A 15,230-nucleotide genomic window follows, 5' to 3' on the forward strand; every position below is an offset into this window, starting at 1 on the left:
GAACTATAAAGAATCACTGGGCAAATTCAAGAACTGTGCATGAAACCTAAACCTAAATCAAGGCATGACCCACCTCTCTTTGTTTATTATGGCCTGATGGAATTATCACACCGCCACCAGTACTTTTGCTGCTCCACTTACCATAAAGAAAAAGCAACGAATATCATATGTAAGAGAGGCGAAGATTAATTTTACTTATTTTTGCTAAATAATTGAACTTATTTTAATACTCTAAACATAAGCAATTATTAAACTAATAAAACAAAGTTGAAGCAAAGATAAAGAAGTGTAGCTAGCTCGGTCTACATATGTGTGCATACATAATATAATTAAATCGTTTTGCAGTAATCAGTTGCAACTTGTTGTTATAGGCCACCACAAATTATACTTTGTGCGTTTGTAGTAAAAGATAGTCGATCAGTGTGGATGTGAGAAAGAAATATAGAGATGATGGCAGAAAACCCTAACTGGTGCAGCTTGAATGGATCTTCTTCAACAGCTGACGATCCTCCTCGTAACCATGTCTATCCAGTACCATGGACCCAACTACTTGTGTACCCTCTCTCTCTCTCTCTCGCCTCTCTCTCTCTCTCTCTCTCCCTCCCTCCCTCTCTCTCTCTCCTCCCCCGCTCTCTCCCCCTCCCTCCCTCCCTCCTTCTATGCAGATTTTTTCCTGAAAATTTATGTCTATGTGTAGACTGTAGTTACAAATAATAGCTATGTGAAAATTTATTTTTTATGTCTATGTGTAGTTATAAATACTAGCTATGTGAATCATTTCTCCAGTAAAATTTACTTTTCATTCACCAGTTGTTAACTATGTAAATCAACTCAAGGGCAGTGGATTTAAATCTCAATGTCGATCTATCTTATAACATTATTTATAAAATGTTGCAACTACTGATTTTTTCCATGTTAATACTCAATCGATCGGTTTCTTTTAAAAATATTATAACCAGAAAAATCACTCCACATAGGTAATCAAAATTCAATAATTTTACATCTTGCCTTATGTGGAATTCTATCAATATGGTTACAAAGAGTGTGATTTACTGATTAATTTAATTTAACTAAAAAATAAATTTAAATCTATTTTTGTTTTGTACCAGGAGAAGACTGGAAACTGATCAAGAAAAAGGGTTCAATAATTCTAGCAATGATAGTAATCCTGATTTCAGGAGGAAGCAGCTGGATCAGAAGAGCAGTAATAATTCTCAAATAACCTCGTATGGTTGTCATTATAGTAACAGCGTTTCTTTTAACATTGATCATCATGGAGAGCAAGGGATGAAGGAAGAAAGTATCTATCAACAGCAACAACAATTGTACAGTACTCAAGATGCTATGAACCACAAATATCATGATCATCCTTGGCCTTCTAGTTTTACTGATAACCATATAAATTACTTGGATTTCTCAAGGGATCGGAAAAGGAGTCAAGACGAAGTGCTTGATCAGAATACATCTCTTCAGGTACATGTACTATATTTAGTCGAAAATAATCTTGCTTTGAGGAAATTAAATTTTATACAGCAAAATACTGAATGAGATCAGCCGAATGAGGCACAAGCTAAATTTACTAATTAATTTGGTGTCTTCTACGACTTAAAAGCTTTTTGGTTGGTTGGATTATTAGGAGATCAACAAATCAATGTCATGGCTAGCTAGTACTAACTTTTAAGTGTTTGAAGATCACAAAATATTACTTAATTTTTGAAAAATAATAGTTTATGTTTCATCTATATATATAGTGTAATGACACTTCCATGGCGAGTGGGACGTCCAAGAAGGCTAGGGTTCAACCCTCTTCAACCCAACAGCCAGCTCTAAAGGTAAATTTTCTCTTTAAAGTTCTGATATCATACTTAAAAAAACGGTACCAGTTTTTCAAATATCAACAGATCCCGAGTCGGTCTCTGTTAATTTAGACTCTTTTTTTTGCTAAGTTGTTACTTCAGTCTTGTGCGAAGATAAGCATTATATTGTGAATATATAATTATGTAATATATATGCGCGAGGTACTGTTCACAGGTGAGAAAAGAGAAGTTGGGAGATAGAATAACAGCACTACACCAACTAGTTTCCCCATTTGGAAAGGTATGTATATGTGTTCAAAAAAATTATGACTATTAAGTATTTGATTTGTTCATGTTTAACTTACTACTTATAAGTACTTCATATCAAAACCAGTACTAAAGAAGAAAGTTTGTCATTATATTCTATTATTATTTGTTTTATTGGAAGGAAAGAATTTATGGAGTTATGAATTTTGCAGACTGATACCGCCTCGGTATTGTTAGAAGCAATGGGGTACATCAGATTTCTCGAAGGTCAAGTCCAGGTACATTAGATTTCTCTAGTACACTAAATGTTTTTCAGATTTTTATGTATGTATGCAATTTAATTAAGAAACTGATCAGAATGGTTCAAGTGTTTGCTAAGCAAAGTGTTAAAAGAAAGCTTATTGCAAATTTGCAATATACTTAACTAGATTAATATTAAGTTGTAGTCTGAGTGGAGAAATAAAATAAACATGTGATTCTGCAGGCACTTAGCTCTGCATACTCGGGCAATGCATCAACAAGAAGCACGAGAATCCAACAGTCTGTAAATGTAAGTATTCCATTCCCCATTCATTCTTTTGCACTTATATATTAGGTTAAAGAAGTAGGCAATGGTACAGTTACTGAACACGACTCAGCCTTAGGTAAGCTTTAAAAATTGTTTGATCCATCACTCTCCAAATATTAAATTCAGGATTCTTTTAGTAGCTAGGCTAGCTTCTCTTTTTTTTTTTAAAATAAAAATTGTACTCACTTTTCCTTCATTTCTTGCATATTGTTAAAGTTAAAAGTTTTAGCCCTCGAAATTGAAATGACCAAGTCTGATCAACCTTTTCAGAACCCAAAGATTCACTATATTCATATACATATAACAAAAAGTATTGTAAACTATAATAAAATTTACGATTAAATAGTTAATATACTTGTGTTAATACTTTAATTACAGGATCAATTAGCGTCAGGTAAGGACTTGAGAAGTAGAGGACTGAGCCTGGTTCCAGTGGATTATGCCCATCATATTAACAATACTATTGGAATAAACAATAATAGTATCAACAATGGTGCTGACTACTGGGCTTCTTCATCAATTTAAGGAAGATTCGTTGTCAAGTAGGCTTTGCAATTAAGAAAACTCTTAAAGTTTACTAGATTTGAATGCATGTATTGATCCATTTACTATGTTCTTCATCTTGAATTTTTTTTATTGAAGTAAATCTTCCATAACAATGTACTTGATTCTTGGTAATGGTATCTAACTGTGCCAAAACGCGATGATCTTACTGTCAGAGTCACTACAATATCAATAGATGGTTTACTATCTTACACATAACATTAAAATTAAAGAAGTACAATTTAATTTTATATAATTAATCTCCCGATCCAAGAGATACAAATGCATGAATGTCTTTTCATATGAAAAGCAGAGAGATTATACCAGAACATCTAAAATTGCAGAAAATAAATTATAACAATGCTATTTATGTACTTGTGGCCGAATCATAACAAAGTTAATGATATGACCCGTGACCTCATCGTCCTTATTCTTTTTAGTTCAATAAATAAAATACACACATAAATTTTTTTCCAATATAGTATCATCATAATAAAAATTGAATCACAAAATGTTGTAGCAAGAAATTCAGCACCTAGCTAGTTGTACACTTCTTTTATTAGCATTACAATAGAAACATAAAGAATCTCAGCTGGATTCAAAACCAAATCACATTTAACATGATAAATATGCACCTGATGATCATGTGGATCAAAGGCAATTTCAATAGCGATGTGCCAAGTTCTCCTTTTTCTTGTAATTAGTGGCATACCAGTAAGTCCCACCAACAATGCCAAGAACAAGAGCGCTCTCCCAATGCACATATGTATGAATCCATGGCTTCTTTAACATATCCCTGAACATTCCGGGCAATGTATCCTGTTGCAACGGTGATAATGAATATACCACTGACTTTACTCTCACCACTTTGTCCCCTGCCCCCATCCTAGGGTTTCTGATTTTGCTTGATTAATACAAATAAATCTGAACCTCTGTACGTAGAGATGCACGTTACATATATACATTCTATATTTTGTTAGACCTTTCCTACAGAGTCGGAGAGTTTCATGCTATTCTGTTCAGCTTTTTGTGCAGTTAGATCGATTGATGTAAATCATGAGAGTTTTATATATATCTTCAGATAAAAATAAAATTCACTTTCATATTCCAATAAATTAAACTAATTCTTAAAGCGTGCGATGCACGGGTTCCCATTAATATTTTAAATTTTTATTTATTCAGTTATATTATATTTTTAAAATATTTATATAAATATATAATGATTATAAATTAATAATAAAAATAATAGAATAACATGTGGTCGTAATTTAGTAGAATAAATAGACAATTTCTAGTAGTTTAACAATTTAGTAGTTTAGCAGATATATAACACTATTATTTATATTTTTTAATAATAGGATAAGTTGTATTCGTAGTTTAGTAGGATAAGTATACTATATTTAGTAGTAGTTTAATAATTTAGTAGTTTATTAGATATATAACACTATTTATCTATTTTTGTAATAATCAAAATTAGGTAATTATCGTTGAACCAAACCGTTGAACCAAATTATCTCTATTCACTACTAGAAAATGGGGTTAAATTCAACCGGTTAAATTCAACCGAACCTAAACTCAACCGTATATGGTTGAATTTGAATTCAACATTGTTAGACCTTTGACCTGCGCTCAAATTCAACCGAACAAATTCAACCGTCACTAAATTCAACCGGTTTTCAATTCAACCAGAACCCGTTGAATTTAGTATTCCCAATTTTTCCCTGAGCGGGAAATTTTCCCCCCAAAAGTTAAATTCAACTGCTTTATAGTCAACCAAAACCGGTTGAATTTAGAATAGCCAATTTTTGGATGAGCGGGAAAGTTCCCACCAAAAATAAATTCAACCGGATAAATCAACGGAAATCTTATTCAACGATTTCCGGTTGAATTTAGTATGAACACTTTTTTGTTCGCGGGAAAGTTCCCACCAAAATGAATAAATTCAGCGGATTTTAATTCAACCGTATCTGGTTGGATATACCCGTTGTTCGTTTTCAACCGTATCTGGTTGAATATACCCGCTGTTCATTTTCAACCATTTCCTGTTGTATTTGGGTAACACATTTAGAAACCCTACTGTCAGTATCCTTTCTTTCCAGTAGCCTCTTTTTTCTTCTTTCACCATTTTTCCTATTTCCTTTAATTTCTTAATCTTCAATTTTAAAAGCATTCATGTCTAAGTAAGTATTCTTTCACATTTTTCATATATATACTTGTAATTCTTGTATTCATATATGTCAATTGTGTTAATATTGTTAATTTTTTTATATGTCAATTGTGTTAATATTGTCAATTGTGGCTAAATTAGTGTGATTATTACTTATTTTTAGTATGTTAAGATAATCATAAGACATTGAGTTATATAATGATTGTATCAATCATACCAATGAAATATTAATTTAATTAAGTTGTTTATTGATGTTAGTTCTTATCTATAATAACTAATTAATCAAAATATGATAATTGTAGATGGCATCCGATCGAAGTTGGATGCATCGTAGGTTTGATGCAAGGAATAATATAACCGAGGAGTACAAACATGGTGTACAAAATTTCATCAATTTTGCTATGAAAGGGGAAGTTGATTCAATGGGGAGGATAAGATGCCCATGTAATGAGTGTGAAAATACATGGCGTAAATTACCCGACAATGTAACTTATGATTTGTATCGACATGGCATTATGGAGTCATATACTAAATGGGTTTTTCATGGCGAAAAGCGTAGGTCCGGGGTTGAAGCCGGGACTAGTTTGGGTAATAATGATCCTAGAGATGATGATATGTATGATGCACATGAAATGCTTCAAGACTTTGCGGATGCACATGGAAATTTCGCAGAATGGTGAAGAGGAACCGACTGCAACAGCAAAAATTTTTTATGAGATGTTAGACGGTGCTTCTGAACCTCTTTATCCAAATTGTCCAAGTTCTACCACTTTGTCATTCGTAAATAGGTTGTTATATTTCAAGAACAAGCATGGTTGTAGTAACAAGGGCTTTGATGAGTTACTTGAATTTATTGGGTCAGTATTGCCGGAGAAACACAATCTACCTGAGACATATTATGATGTGAAAAAGATGATAAGTGGTTTGAATATGGGATATGAAAAGATTGATGCTTGCGAGAATGATTGCATGTTATTTTACAAGGAAAATAGTAAAAAGACATGTTGTGCCATATGTCACAAAGGTCGATATATGGACCGAAAGGATAACCAAAAGAAGCTGATTCCAAGAAAGATCTTGCGATACTTTCCACTTATACCGAGACTACAACGTTTGTACATGTCTGAGCAAACTGCTAAGTGTATGACGTGGCACCATGATAGGGTCATAGTTGATGGTCAGTTATCTTACCCGGCAGATGGAGATGAATGGAAAGCATTTGATGTTAGATTTCCGAGATTTGCAAAAGAGGCACGAAATATCAGACTTGGCCTTTCTAGTGATGGATTTGACCCATTTCGTGATCCACTTGCCAGGGATTATGCCGTATGGCCCGTTGTGGTGGTTGTTTACAACCTTCCACCATCTATGTGCATGAAAGCTCCATATATGTTCATGCCTCTTATTGTTCCCGGTCCTAGTGATCCTACAAAAGACCTACATATTTACCTTCGACCGTTAATTGATGAATTGAAGCTATTATGGCATACAGGAGTGGAAACATATGATAGGTCATCACGCACAAATTTTCAGATGAGGGCTGCACTAATGTGGACTATTAGCGACTTTCCAGCACTTGCGATGTTAAGTGGATGGTCGACTAAAGGTAAGTTGTCTTATCATGTATGTAGTGGTGATATCAAAGGCTTTCAACTGAGGAATGGTGGTAAGCCTTCTTTCTTTGGCACTGCTCGATATTTTTTGGAACCGAGTGATCCATTGAGGAGTAGCACAAAGTTTGGAAAGAAAGAGGTTCGTTCTGTTACAGCTCGACATTCAGGTGGAAGGGCAAAGACTGTATGTGATCTTATACAATTTCCTCCTCCAGGAAAGTTAACAAAAAGAAGACCTCGGGACTATGGTGTTACTCATAATTGGACTCATTATTCTCCATTTTTTGAGCTCCCGTATTGGGAGACACTTGATCTTCGGCACAATATTGATGTCATGCATACTGAAAAGAATGTTTTTAAAAACATTTTCTACACGATGTTAGCTGACAAGAACAAGACCAAAGATAACTTAAAATCAAGGTATGATTGTGAGGAACTTGGTATTCGACGTGAGTTGTGGGTTCAAGATGGAGACATAATGCCACATGCTCCATATGCGCTCTTGAGGGAACAAGTTGATAATTTGTTTGAGTGGATTTCAACACTTAAACTTCCGGATGGTTACGTTTCAAATATATCTAGGTGTGTGAATTTTGAAAAACATACTATTCGTGGTATGAAATCGCATGATTGTCATATTTTCATGCAAAAATTATTGCTTATTGTTTGTCGTGACTTATTACCGAGGCAAGTGGCTGATGCCATTATTGAATTGTCTAACTTCTTCCAAGATTTGTGCTCATCTACCTTGAAATACTCAGATTTGTTAAAAATGGAGAAAGATATTGTGAGGATAATGTCTAAGTTTGAAACCATCTTTACTCCCGGTTTTTTTGACCCGATGGAGCACTTGCCACTACATTTGGCCACCGAGTGTAAGTTGGGTGGCCCTGTTACATATCGATGGATGTACCCTTTTGAAAGATTTTTACATGGATTGAAGATGAAAGTTAGAAACAAAGCACATCCGGAGGGGTCAATGGCTGAACGCTATATTGAGGAGGAATGTGTGCACTTTTGTTCTCTATATTTTGAATCCAAAGTTGAAACAATGCACAATCGATTGCGTCGTTACGAGGCACCCAAAACGTGTAATGATCCTAACTTGTTAGAAGTTTACACGTATCCGGCGAAACCCATTGTAAGAAAAGGGCATAGAATCTTGACGGCCGATGAAGATAGACTCATCAAATATTATGTTCTTATCAACACACCGGAGGTTGCAAAGTACTTGGGGTAAGGTCTTTAACAAATCTATGATATTTTTTACTTTGACTTATTTTATTGTAATGATTGTTATTTGTTTTTAGTGAATTTAACAAGTTGGTACATAGAAAATACCTGTAGTTTGATGATGCAGCAAAAGAAAGATTTCAAAAAGATCGATTCACAAATTGGTTTGAAAGAAGGGTATGTGTCTAAACACATACATATAAATGTTTCTTATTGTCCTCAAATATTATAATTGTAATGCACTTATAAATATATATAAATTTTTAGGTAGCGGATGATCCACAACTCAATTTTTTTTTTAAGGATTTAATAAAAGGTCCGATGCGAGATGTGGATATTTACAATGGTTGCCACTGTAATGGTTACAAATTTGGTTGTGCAAATTCTAATGAACGCACTTCACCAAATTCGGGTGTGCTTGTCATTGGTAAGAAATATATGGTACTTAATTATTTCGTATCTATTGTTCTCTCTTTCGTTATATTAATGCATTGCTTGTACCTAAGAAATTTACTCATTTATATGTAGGATCTTCATATAAGGGGAGTTTTGAAAATAATTATGGTCGACTCGAAGAAATACTTGAGCTTCATTACCGTAATGGGCATAAAGTTATATTATTTAAATGTTATTGGTTTGATCATACAAAGCATGTCAAGGTGGATAGAAATAGGATGACAACGGTGGATGTTCGATCAACATTAAATGCGGAAGATGTGTTCGTGTTAGCTAGTCAAGCTCATCAAGTGTATTATGCGAGGCATATTTCTAATCCAAGATCACCATGGTACACCATTTTAACAACAAAGAGTCGTTTTGTTAATGAAGAAGTGAAATCTAAAAGGTACTTTACATCAAGTGAAGATGCCTTGCAAAATGAGGTTTCAAATGCTTCATCATCTCGTGTCGAGCCCGTAATGATTCATGATCCTTCAAATTTTTTTATTGATCTGAGATTTGTTGAAAATGACAATTCTACGGATGAGTACAACGAAGAACAAAATCAAGATGAAGACATGATTATTGATGAAGAAAGTGAAAGCGAGGAAGATGACATGGCTTAATTTAAAATTTTAGTGATTTTACAAAAAATATGTTTAAGTTGAAAATTATTGTAATGGCCGTGTTTAATTTTTCAATTGTAATATTGATTTGTATTAGACATTAAATTTTAAATGTTAGATAAATATATATTAGCCTTCAATTTATTATTGTTGCAAAAGCAGGGCTCAGGTTCCAGTAGCTACTGGAGGAGGTAAGAAGTGGTGTATTAAACCAACCGGTTTTAATTGATTTTAACTCCTAAAATCAACCATTTTCGATTGCATTTACCCGTGTCGGGTCATATCTTCACAGCTGAAATAAAATATTTTCTCTCACAAACCCTTTCTTGTGTAACTCTCTCTGGAAGCCGCCTCCAAAATTGAGAATGGCACTCTCCTCCCAAGTCCTCCCCAAAAACACAAACCACTCCGCCTACACCTCACAACACACCAACCACTCCGCCTCCACCTCCCAAGTCCTCGCCGTCGTCACTCTCCTCCCTGTCAGCGGAACCCTACTTTTCCTCGCCGGAATAACCCTAATCGGAACCCTAATAGGCCTTACTGCTCTCACTATTGGGCTTGCTGTCACTGGATTTCTCGGATTCAGGGCTTTTGGGATGATGGGGCTTTCATTGCTTTCTCCACAGGTATAAATTTAAGGTTTATTGTAAAATCAGTTTAGAGTTTTGGCTTAAGGTCAATTTAGGAGTTTTTGGAGGAGATCTCGACTTTAGGAGAAGATTATTGTAGTAATTTTTTGATTTTTTAATGGTTTTGGCTCGATTTAGGGTTATATGATGAACATAGTGAAGTTATATGAACCTGTAGATTTATATATGAGGGCACTATTAAGAAAGACAGTTGAGATGATAAATGAGAGAAGCAAAGTGAGCTTTATATATGGCTGGTGTTAGCATTTAAAAAAAACTCAAACTCTAGAAACCGAAGGAGGTTTTGGGTTTAAAGAAAGAAATAAAAAGTAGAAAACACAATTGAAAAAGAGGGGATGTCAATTCGACAAGGCGTTGCTGCTTTGGCCAGAACACTGTTCTATTTTTTATTATTTTTAATCTTGTTATTAGCCAACATTTCAGGTACAGATTCCTCCGGGCAATCCGATTCTTGGTCTGCTTTTCCATGGATTTTCTTGTCTGCTCCCTCAGGTATACATCTTCTCCCGCCTACTACTGTTTTCGGTGCTTTTCCTCCTTCATAATTCGTATAAATATATTGTTTTTTCATAAATCGGGATAATAGTACTACTGAATTAGTTATATTGACATTGTTTAGAATAACACGGGGAAGTTAAGTTAGTACTTCCTACTTGGTAGTAAAATTGGGATCATTACAAGAAATTCTTATCGTAAAAATGACTTGTAGCTAGTGTATTCATTTATATTGACATATTTTCAAAACTTAAAAAGAATGGCTGGTTGTTGGGCAAAGTTGGTGAAGTCCATTTGCTAAATTGCAGGCATATTACATATATAAACCTCTCAACTTTTTTTATTAGTGACCGTGATATTAGGCTAAGGTATTGTTATTACATAAATTGCATTATTCATTAAGTTATTAGCAGACATGATTTCAGGCGACAATATATGGTTCTTGCTAAATTAAGTTATTATTTCTATCTGAAAGACAGTTCTTTTTTGGTTTAGCATTTAACTCATTTGAATAAAAAATGTTAGACTTATGTAGTATAAATTTGATATTGTTTGATATTAAATAAATATTGCAGGGAAATTTCATATCAACGACAAAGTACAACTTATTGACATTTCTTCCTAAAGGGTTATATGAACAGGTAAGCTCATTTATCATTATAAGTGTCTGACCCCGAATCTGCTCATTTATAAATTATTGAGTTGTGTTTCACAGAGTAATAGTTTGTTGATTAAATTATATCCTTCCTATTATTTGTAAACTAAAGAATATCTAAGTTTTAGTTAATCATCAGCTGATGTTGATTATGTTGTGAGTCTTTGAACTTGTTGCATCTTTGTATTAAAACCCAAGTCAGTGTTATGTGAATTTTTGAATTAAGTGCTTGCTTACTTGTTTATGTTGCAGAAGCGTCTTCAAAATGATAAATCAATAAATAATTCTGCCATAGATTTGTTACAAGTTCGAAAGTGGGCATCCGTGCCTTGGAAGAATTTACAAGTTGGAGATATAGTGAGAGTAAGTATTGCCTAAAAATTTTCAACTTCAGTTCTTTATGTTCTTTGGTTAGTTCTTATAAGATGAATGCTTCAATTAGTCTCTAGTCCTTTATTTTTACGTTATAACTGCAGCATGTTTTTACTACTGTTCAGTTTCCAGCATGCCGTGTGTGTCCATTTTGTTTAGTCATGTATTGTGCATAATTTGGGAATTCGTTATGTACCACATTGTTATGGGTCACTCAAGCAAAAATAGAAGGTATGGAACTTCATCTTAAGGCTAAACAAAACCAAACCTCCTAATCCTACCCCTCAAAAGATAGATGATCTTGGTGCTTGAGCTTGTTTCTGCATAATCCTTAAGATCAAACTTCCATGCAATTGTCACACCTTTGAGACGTGCCAGCGAACCACCTCAGATGGTACAGAACTTGCCAAACTTGTTCAGTCTGCATCGGATTAGTGAAGTGAGGTACCTAGGACTTGAATGACATATAGGGAATTCTACTTTATATGTGCTCAGTTACGTAATTGTCCTCTTCTTTGCATGACTGCCTCCTTTCAGATATCATCATTATCGATGATTGATGGATGGATTGTGTGCAGTTAGACTTTGTTCTTGTTACGACTCAGATTTATTCTCTCTGTCATTTTTGATTTTGCTTTAAAGTGTTAGAAACAGATATTGGTTCCTAAATTAAATTGTGTGCAGTGGCTTTAATTTAGAGGCTTGAACTTATTTTTCATTTAATTTTATGTCACCAGCCTGGGAAGGGAAATCAACTTTTGGCTGGGATAATATTGGTTTCTTGTTTCGTCACATTTGCCGAGGCACGTGAAATTGCTACAAACAAAGTAAGTTCATCTTTTTTTAAGATGATTGAATTTTATTTTTGTTTATTGTCCTTAATTATTTACACTAGAGTATAGGGGTACTTGCGATATACATCTGTCGTCTACGCACACATGTACTATGTTACTGTACAATCTACATTTTGTTTTGTTAAGTAATCCAATGATTGAAATGAAATTAATTATTTAGTTTAGCAATTTCATCAATTTTATGAATACGGTTACTTTGTAAAGATTAAGGTAATCTTTAATTACATTTGCTACCCAACTATAATGTCCAGTTCTTTCAAATACATTATTTACGAGTACACTACTATATTTACTGCTGATATGTTAGTAATTTCTGTTAAAATTGTTATGAGTAACGCGACTTGAAATTATAAATTGAACTTTAAAAGAAATAGTCTTCCATATATTAATATTTCCACTTATTAAATTGTAGATGTTTATTTATTTGGCTTTACAAAATCATACTTGCTTAGATTTTACATTTATATAATTGTACAAATTTTGCAGGAGACATTTAAAAGTTGTTGGCTGCTTTTTCTATTTATTATTCTCATGGCAGTGGGGGGTAGTGGTAATGGGAGCGCACTGAGTAGGGTCACCAGCAACAGGGGAAGAGGTGGAAGAGGTAGAAATGATACTAGGGGCCTGGGCCAGGGTAGGGGTAATGGAGAAGTTGATCCTGAGAAAGAAAATGATGCACAAGGCAGTGATGAAGAGCAGGAAGATGATGATGCTGGACATAGTGACGGTGTTCTCACATTTGGGAGAGCTCAACGCAGCATTTGTGATGGTGATTACAAAAAGAAGCCACAACTTGGACAACCGAAACTTGGAGTTGTAACCTTTATAAATGGAAAAAGTAAACATTTCTTTTATAACTTTGTTATTTTCCAACAAATTATAATCTGTTACTTACACAATTTTTTTCATTTAACAGTATTAAAGAGGCTCGTTACAAGAAAACAATTAGAGCGATAGTAAGGAATAACTGGGAGTTTGAAACAGCAAAAGAAAAAGGACGCGCACGAGAGGCTTTTTTAAATAAGTGTATCCAGGAGTTCAAGGTATGCTGCTTATAAATTTTCAGAACTTTTCAATTAATATGACATTTTTATATAATACTTGCTTGTAAAGAATTCTAAAACTTTTTTCCCGAAGGAATACTACGAATATTAGCCAGAATATAAAGTTGATAAAATCAAAGAACTCGAAGGGGATGCCGTTGTGAGAAATCATTTGAAGGCGAATTTGAAATGTTATATGAATGCTTGGAAGACTGATGCAGATAATATGGTTAAAGAGGCCAATGCCAGGGGAGACACAAGCGCAACCCGACGTACCTGCCCCCCCTACTACTTATCAGAACCTGCATGGGAGGGTTTATGTGACTACTGGGAGACTGAGACATTCTCCAAGTTGTCGGAAAATGGAAGGGAAAATGTCAAGAAGTCAGATATTAAGCACTCCAGTGGAGCGAAGCCTTTTGACCAACGTTATGAGGCAAAATTTTCCCAAAAACTTGCTATTTGATTTTGCAAAAGTATCTTTTATCTATATATGTTCATATTTTTTTATATCTCTTTTGTAGGAACTGGAGAAAAAATTGGAAAAGCCTCCCACCCTTTTGGAAAAGTTTGATGTTTCGTACAAAAAGAAAGAAAAAGTGGAAGAAATAAGGCGAAAGCTTAAAGTAAGTCTGTCTTTCAGTCTTTAATATTTATGGGTTTATGTTCTTGATTTTGTAGCAACAACACACACACAACACAAACTGGGGTTATTTTATGAAAGCAGCTAACAGGGGTTATTTTTTGTATCCCTCAAGTTGCTCATAATTTTCTTCTTCTTTTTTACAAGAATATCAAAAGGTTTCCATATTAAAAAAACCGTCTTTGATCCTTACTTATCTTGAACATAATGAGGAGCATGTTTGATTTAATTATTTCAAAAAATTTTGTTTCCTGGCTTAACATGTATTGTTGTCCAGAAAGTTTAAAAGAAATTCATGTGTGTAGACAATATAAATTTCAGTTTATTTATATATGTATGATATGCATTTTCCTCGTACTTCTAAAATTTATAATTCAGTTGTAGAGATTTAATTCATTAGGGTAGCAATTTTTTAATTATTAAACTGTTAAATAAATAATTGATTATTGTTTGTTCAAGAATTTTATTTGTATATATCCGGAAAAAAATATTTGAATTATATTTCTAAATGTGCTTGTACTTTGTTTAAATAAAATTGTTTAAATTCTTAAGTTGGGTAATATAAAATCTAGGTTGTTTTCTATTGGGAAAAAGAAAACTGAGTTAGGCTCAGTTTTTATTAAATGTGTTAAATGAATTCTTTATGCACATTTATTTACTTTTTACATGAATTTCACTAGTCTGCCAGATGTAATGATTTTGATTTGATGTTCAAGTGTTAGCCTTTTGTGACTTGTGAGAAAACTCATGTGCCTCATGTGCCTTTTGTTACCTTTTTTCTGTTTGTAAAATTACATATCATCATCCCTGTCTATTTACATATCATCATCTCTGTCTATGAAAAGTGGTGTTAATATCATTAGGCATGTTAGCTTTTAAAAGATGTTATGTTCGCTAGCTGTGAAACTTGTAGAAGTTGCAACTTGCAATTCACTAAAATGACTTAAAATTGGTGGAAATTCACTAATTGCAAATATCTGAAGTGTGGAAAATTCTTTTGGCAAAGTGTACCATGTGGGTGGATTTTATTGTTTAATCTTAAACTAATTTCTTTGGTGATCATATAGCAAAATCATGAGACTTGCGTTACATAGAGTTGGGCTGTTTAGCTATTTGTTTGGATAGTGACTGTAGTTAAGGCTTTTGCCTAATTTGACACGCACCAATAAATTCAATTAAAGCTAGGAGAAAAGGAAGATGGCTCTTGAGTTTTTTTGTAGGTCACCACCCTTGTCCTCAGTTACATCCGTGTTTGCTGTATATA

The 15,230-nt window shown here is 33.8% G+C and overlaps 2 protein-coding genes across 2 annotated transcripts; both read left to right on the forward strand.

Annotated features, from left to right (window-relative positions):
* The first annotated feature begins 286 nt into the window (after nt 1-286).
* LOC141686837 (transcription factor bHLH68-like) lies at nt 287-3,314 on the forward strand. Its single transcript, XM_074491924.1, has 7 exons — nt 287-554; nt 1,110-1,473; nt 1,752-1,832; nt 2,032-2,097; nt 2,276-2,341; nt 2,548-2,613; nt 3,010-3,314. Exons 1-7 carry the CDS (start codon nt 448-450, stop codon nt 3,154-3,156), a joined length of 897 nt encoding a protein of 298 aa, XP_074348025.1. The 5' UTR covers nt 287-447; the 3' UTR covers nt 3,157-3,314.
* Nucleotides 3,315-6,058: 2,744 nt separating this feature from the next.
* On the forward strand, nt 6,059-8,194 carry LOC141685568 (uncharacterized). The gene has a single exon (XM_074490662.1). The coding sequence runs from the start codon at nt 6,059-6,061 to the stop codon at nt 8,192-8,194; it is 2,136 nt and encodes a 711-aa protein (XP_074346763.1).
* The last annotated feature ends 7,036 nt before the right edge of the window (nt 8,195-15,230 follow it).

This window comes from Apium graveolens, chromosome 9 (genome assembly GCF_009905375.1).
Source record: "Apium graveolens cultivar Ventura chromosome 9, ASM990537v1, whole genome shotgun sequence".
In the NCBI taxonomy this organism is placed as follows: Eukaryota; Viridiplantae; Streptophyta; class Magnoliopsida; order Apiales; family Apiaceae; genus Apium; species Apium graveolens.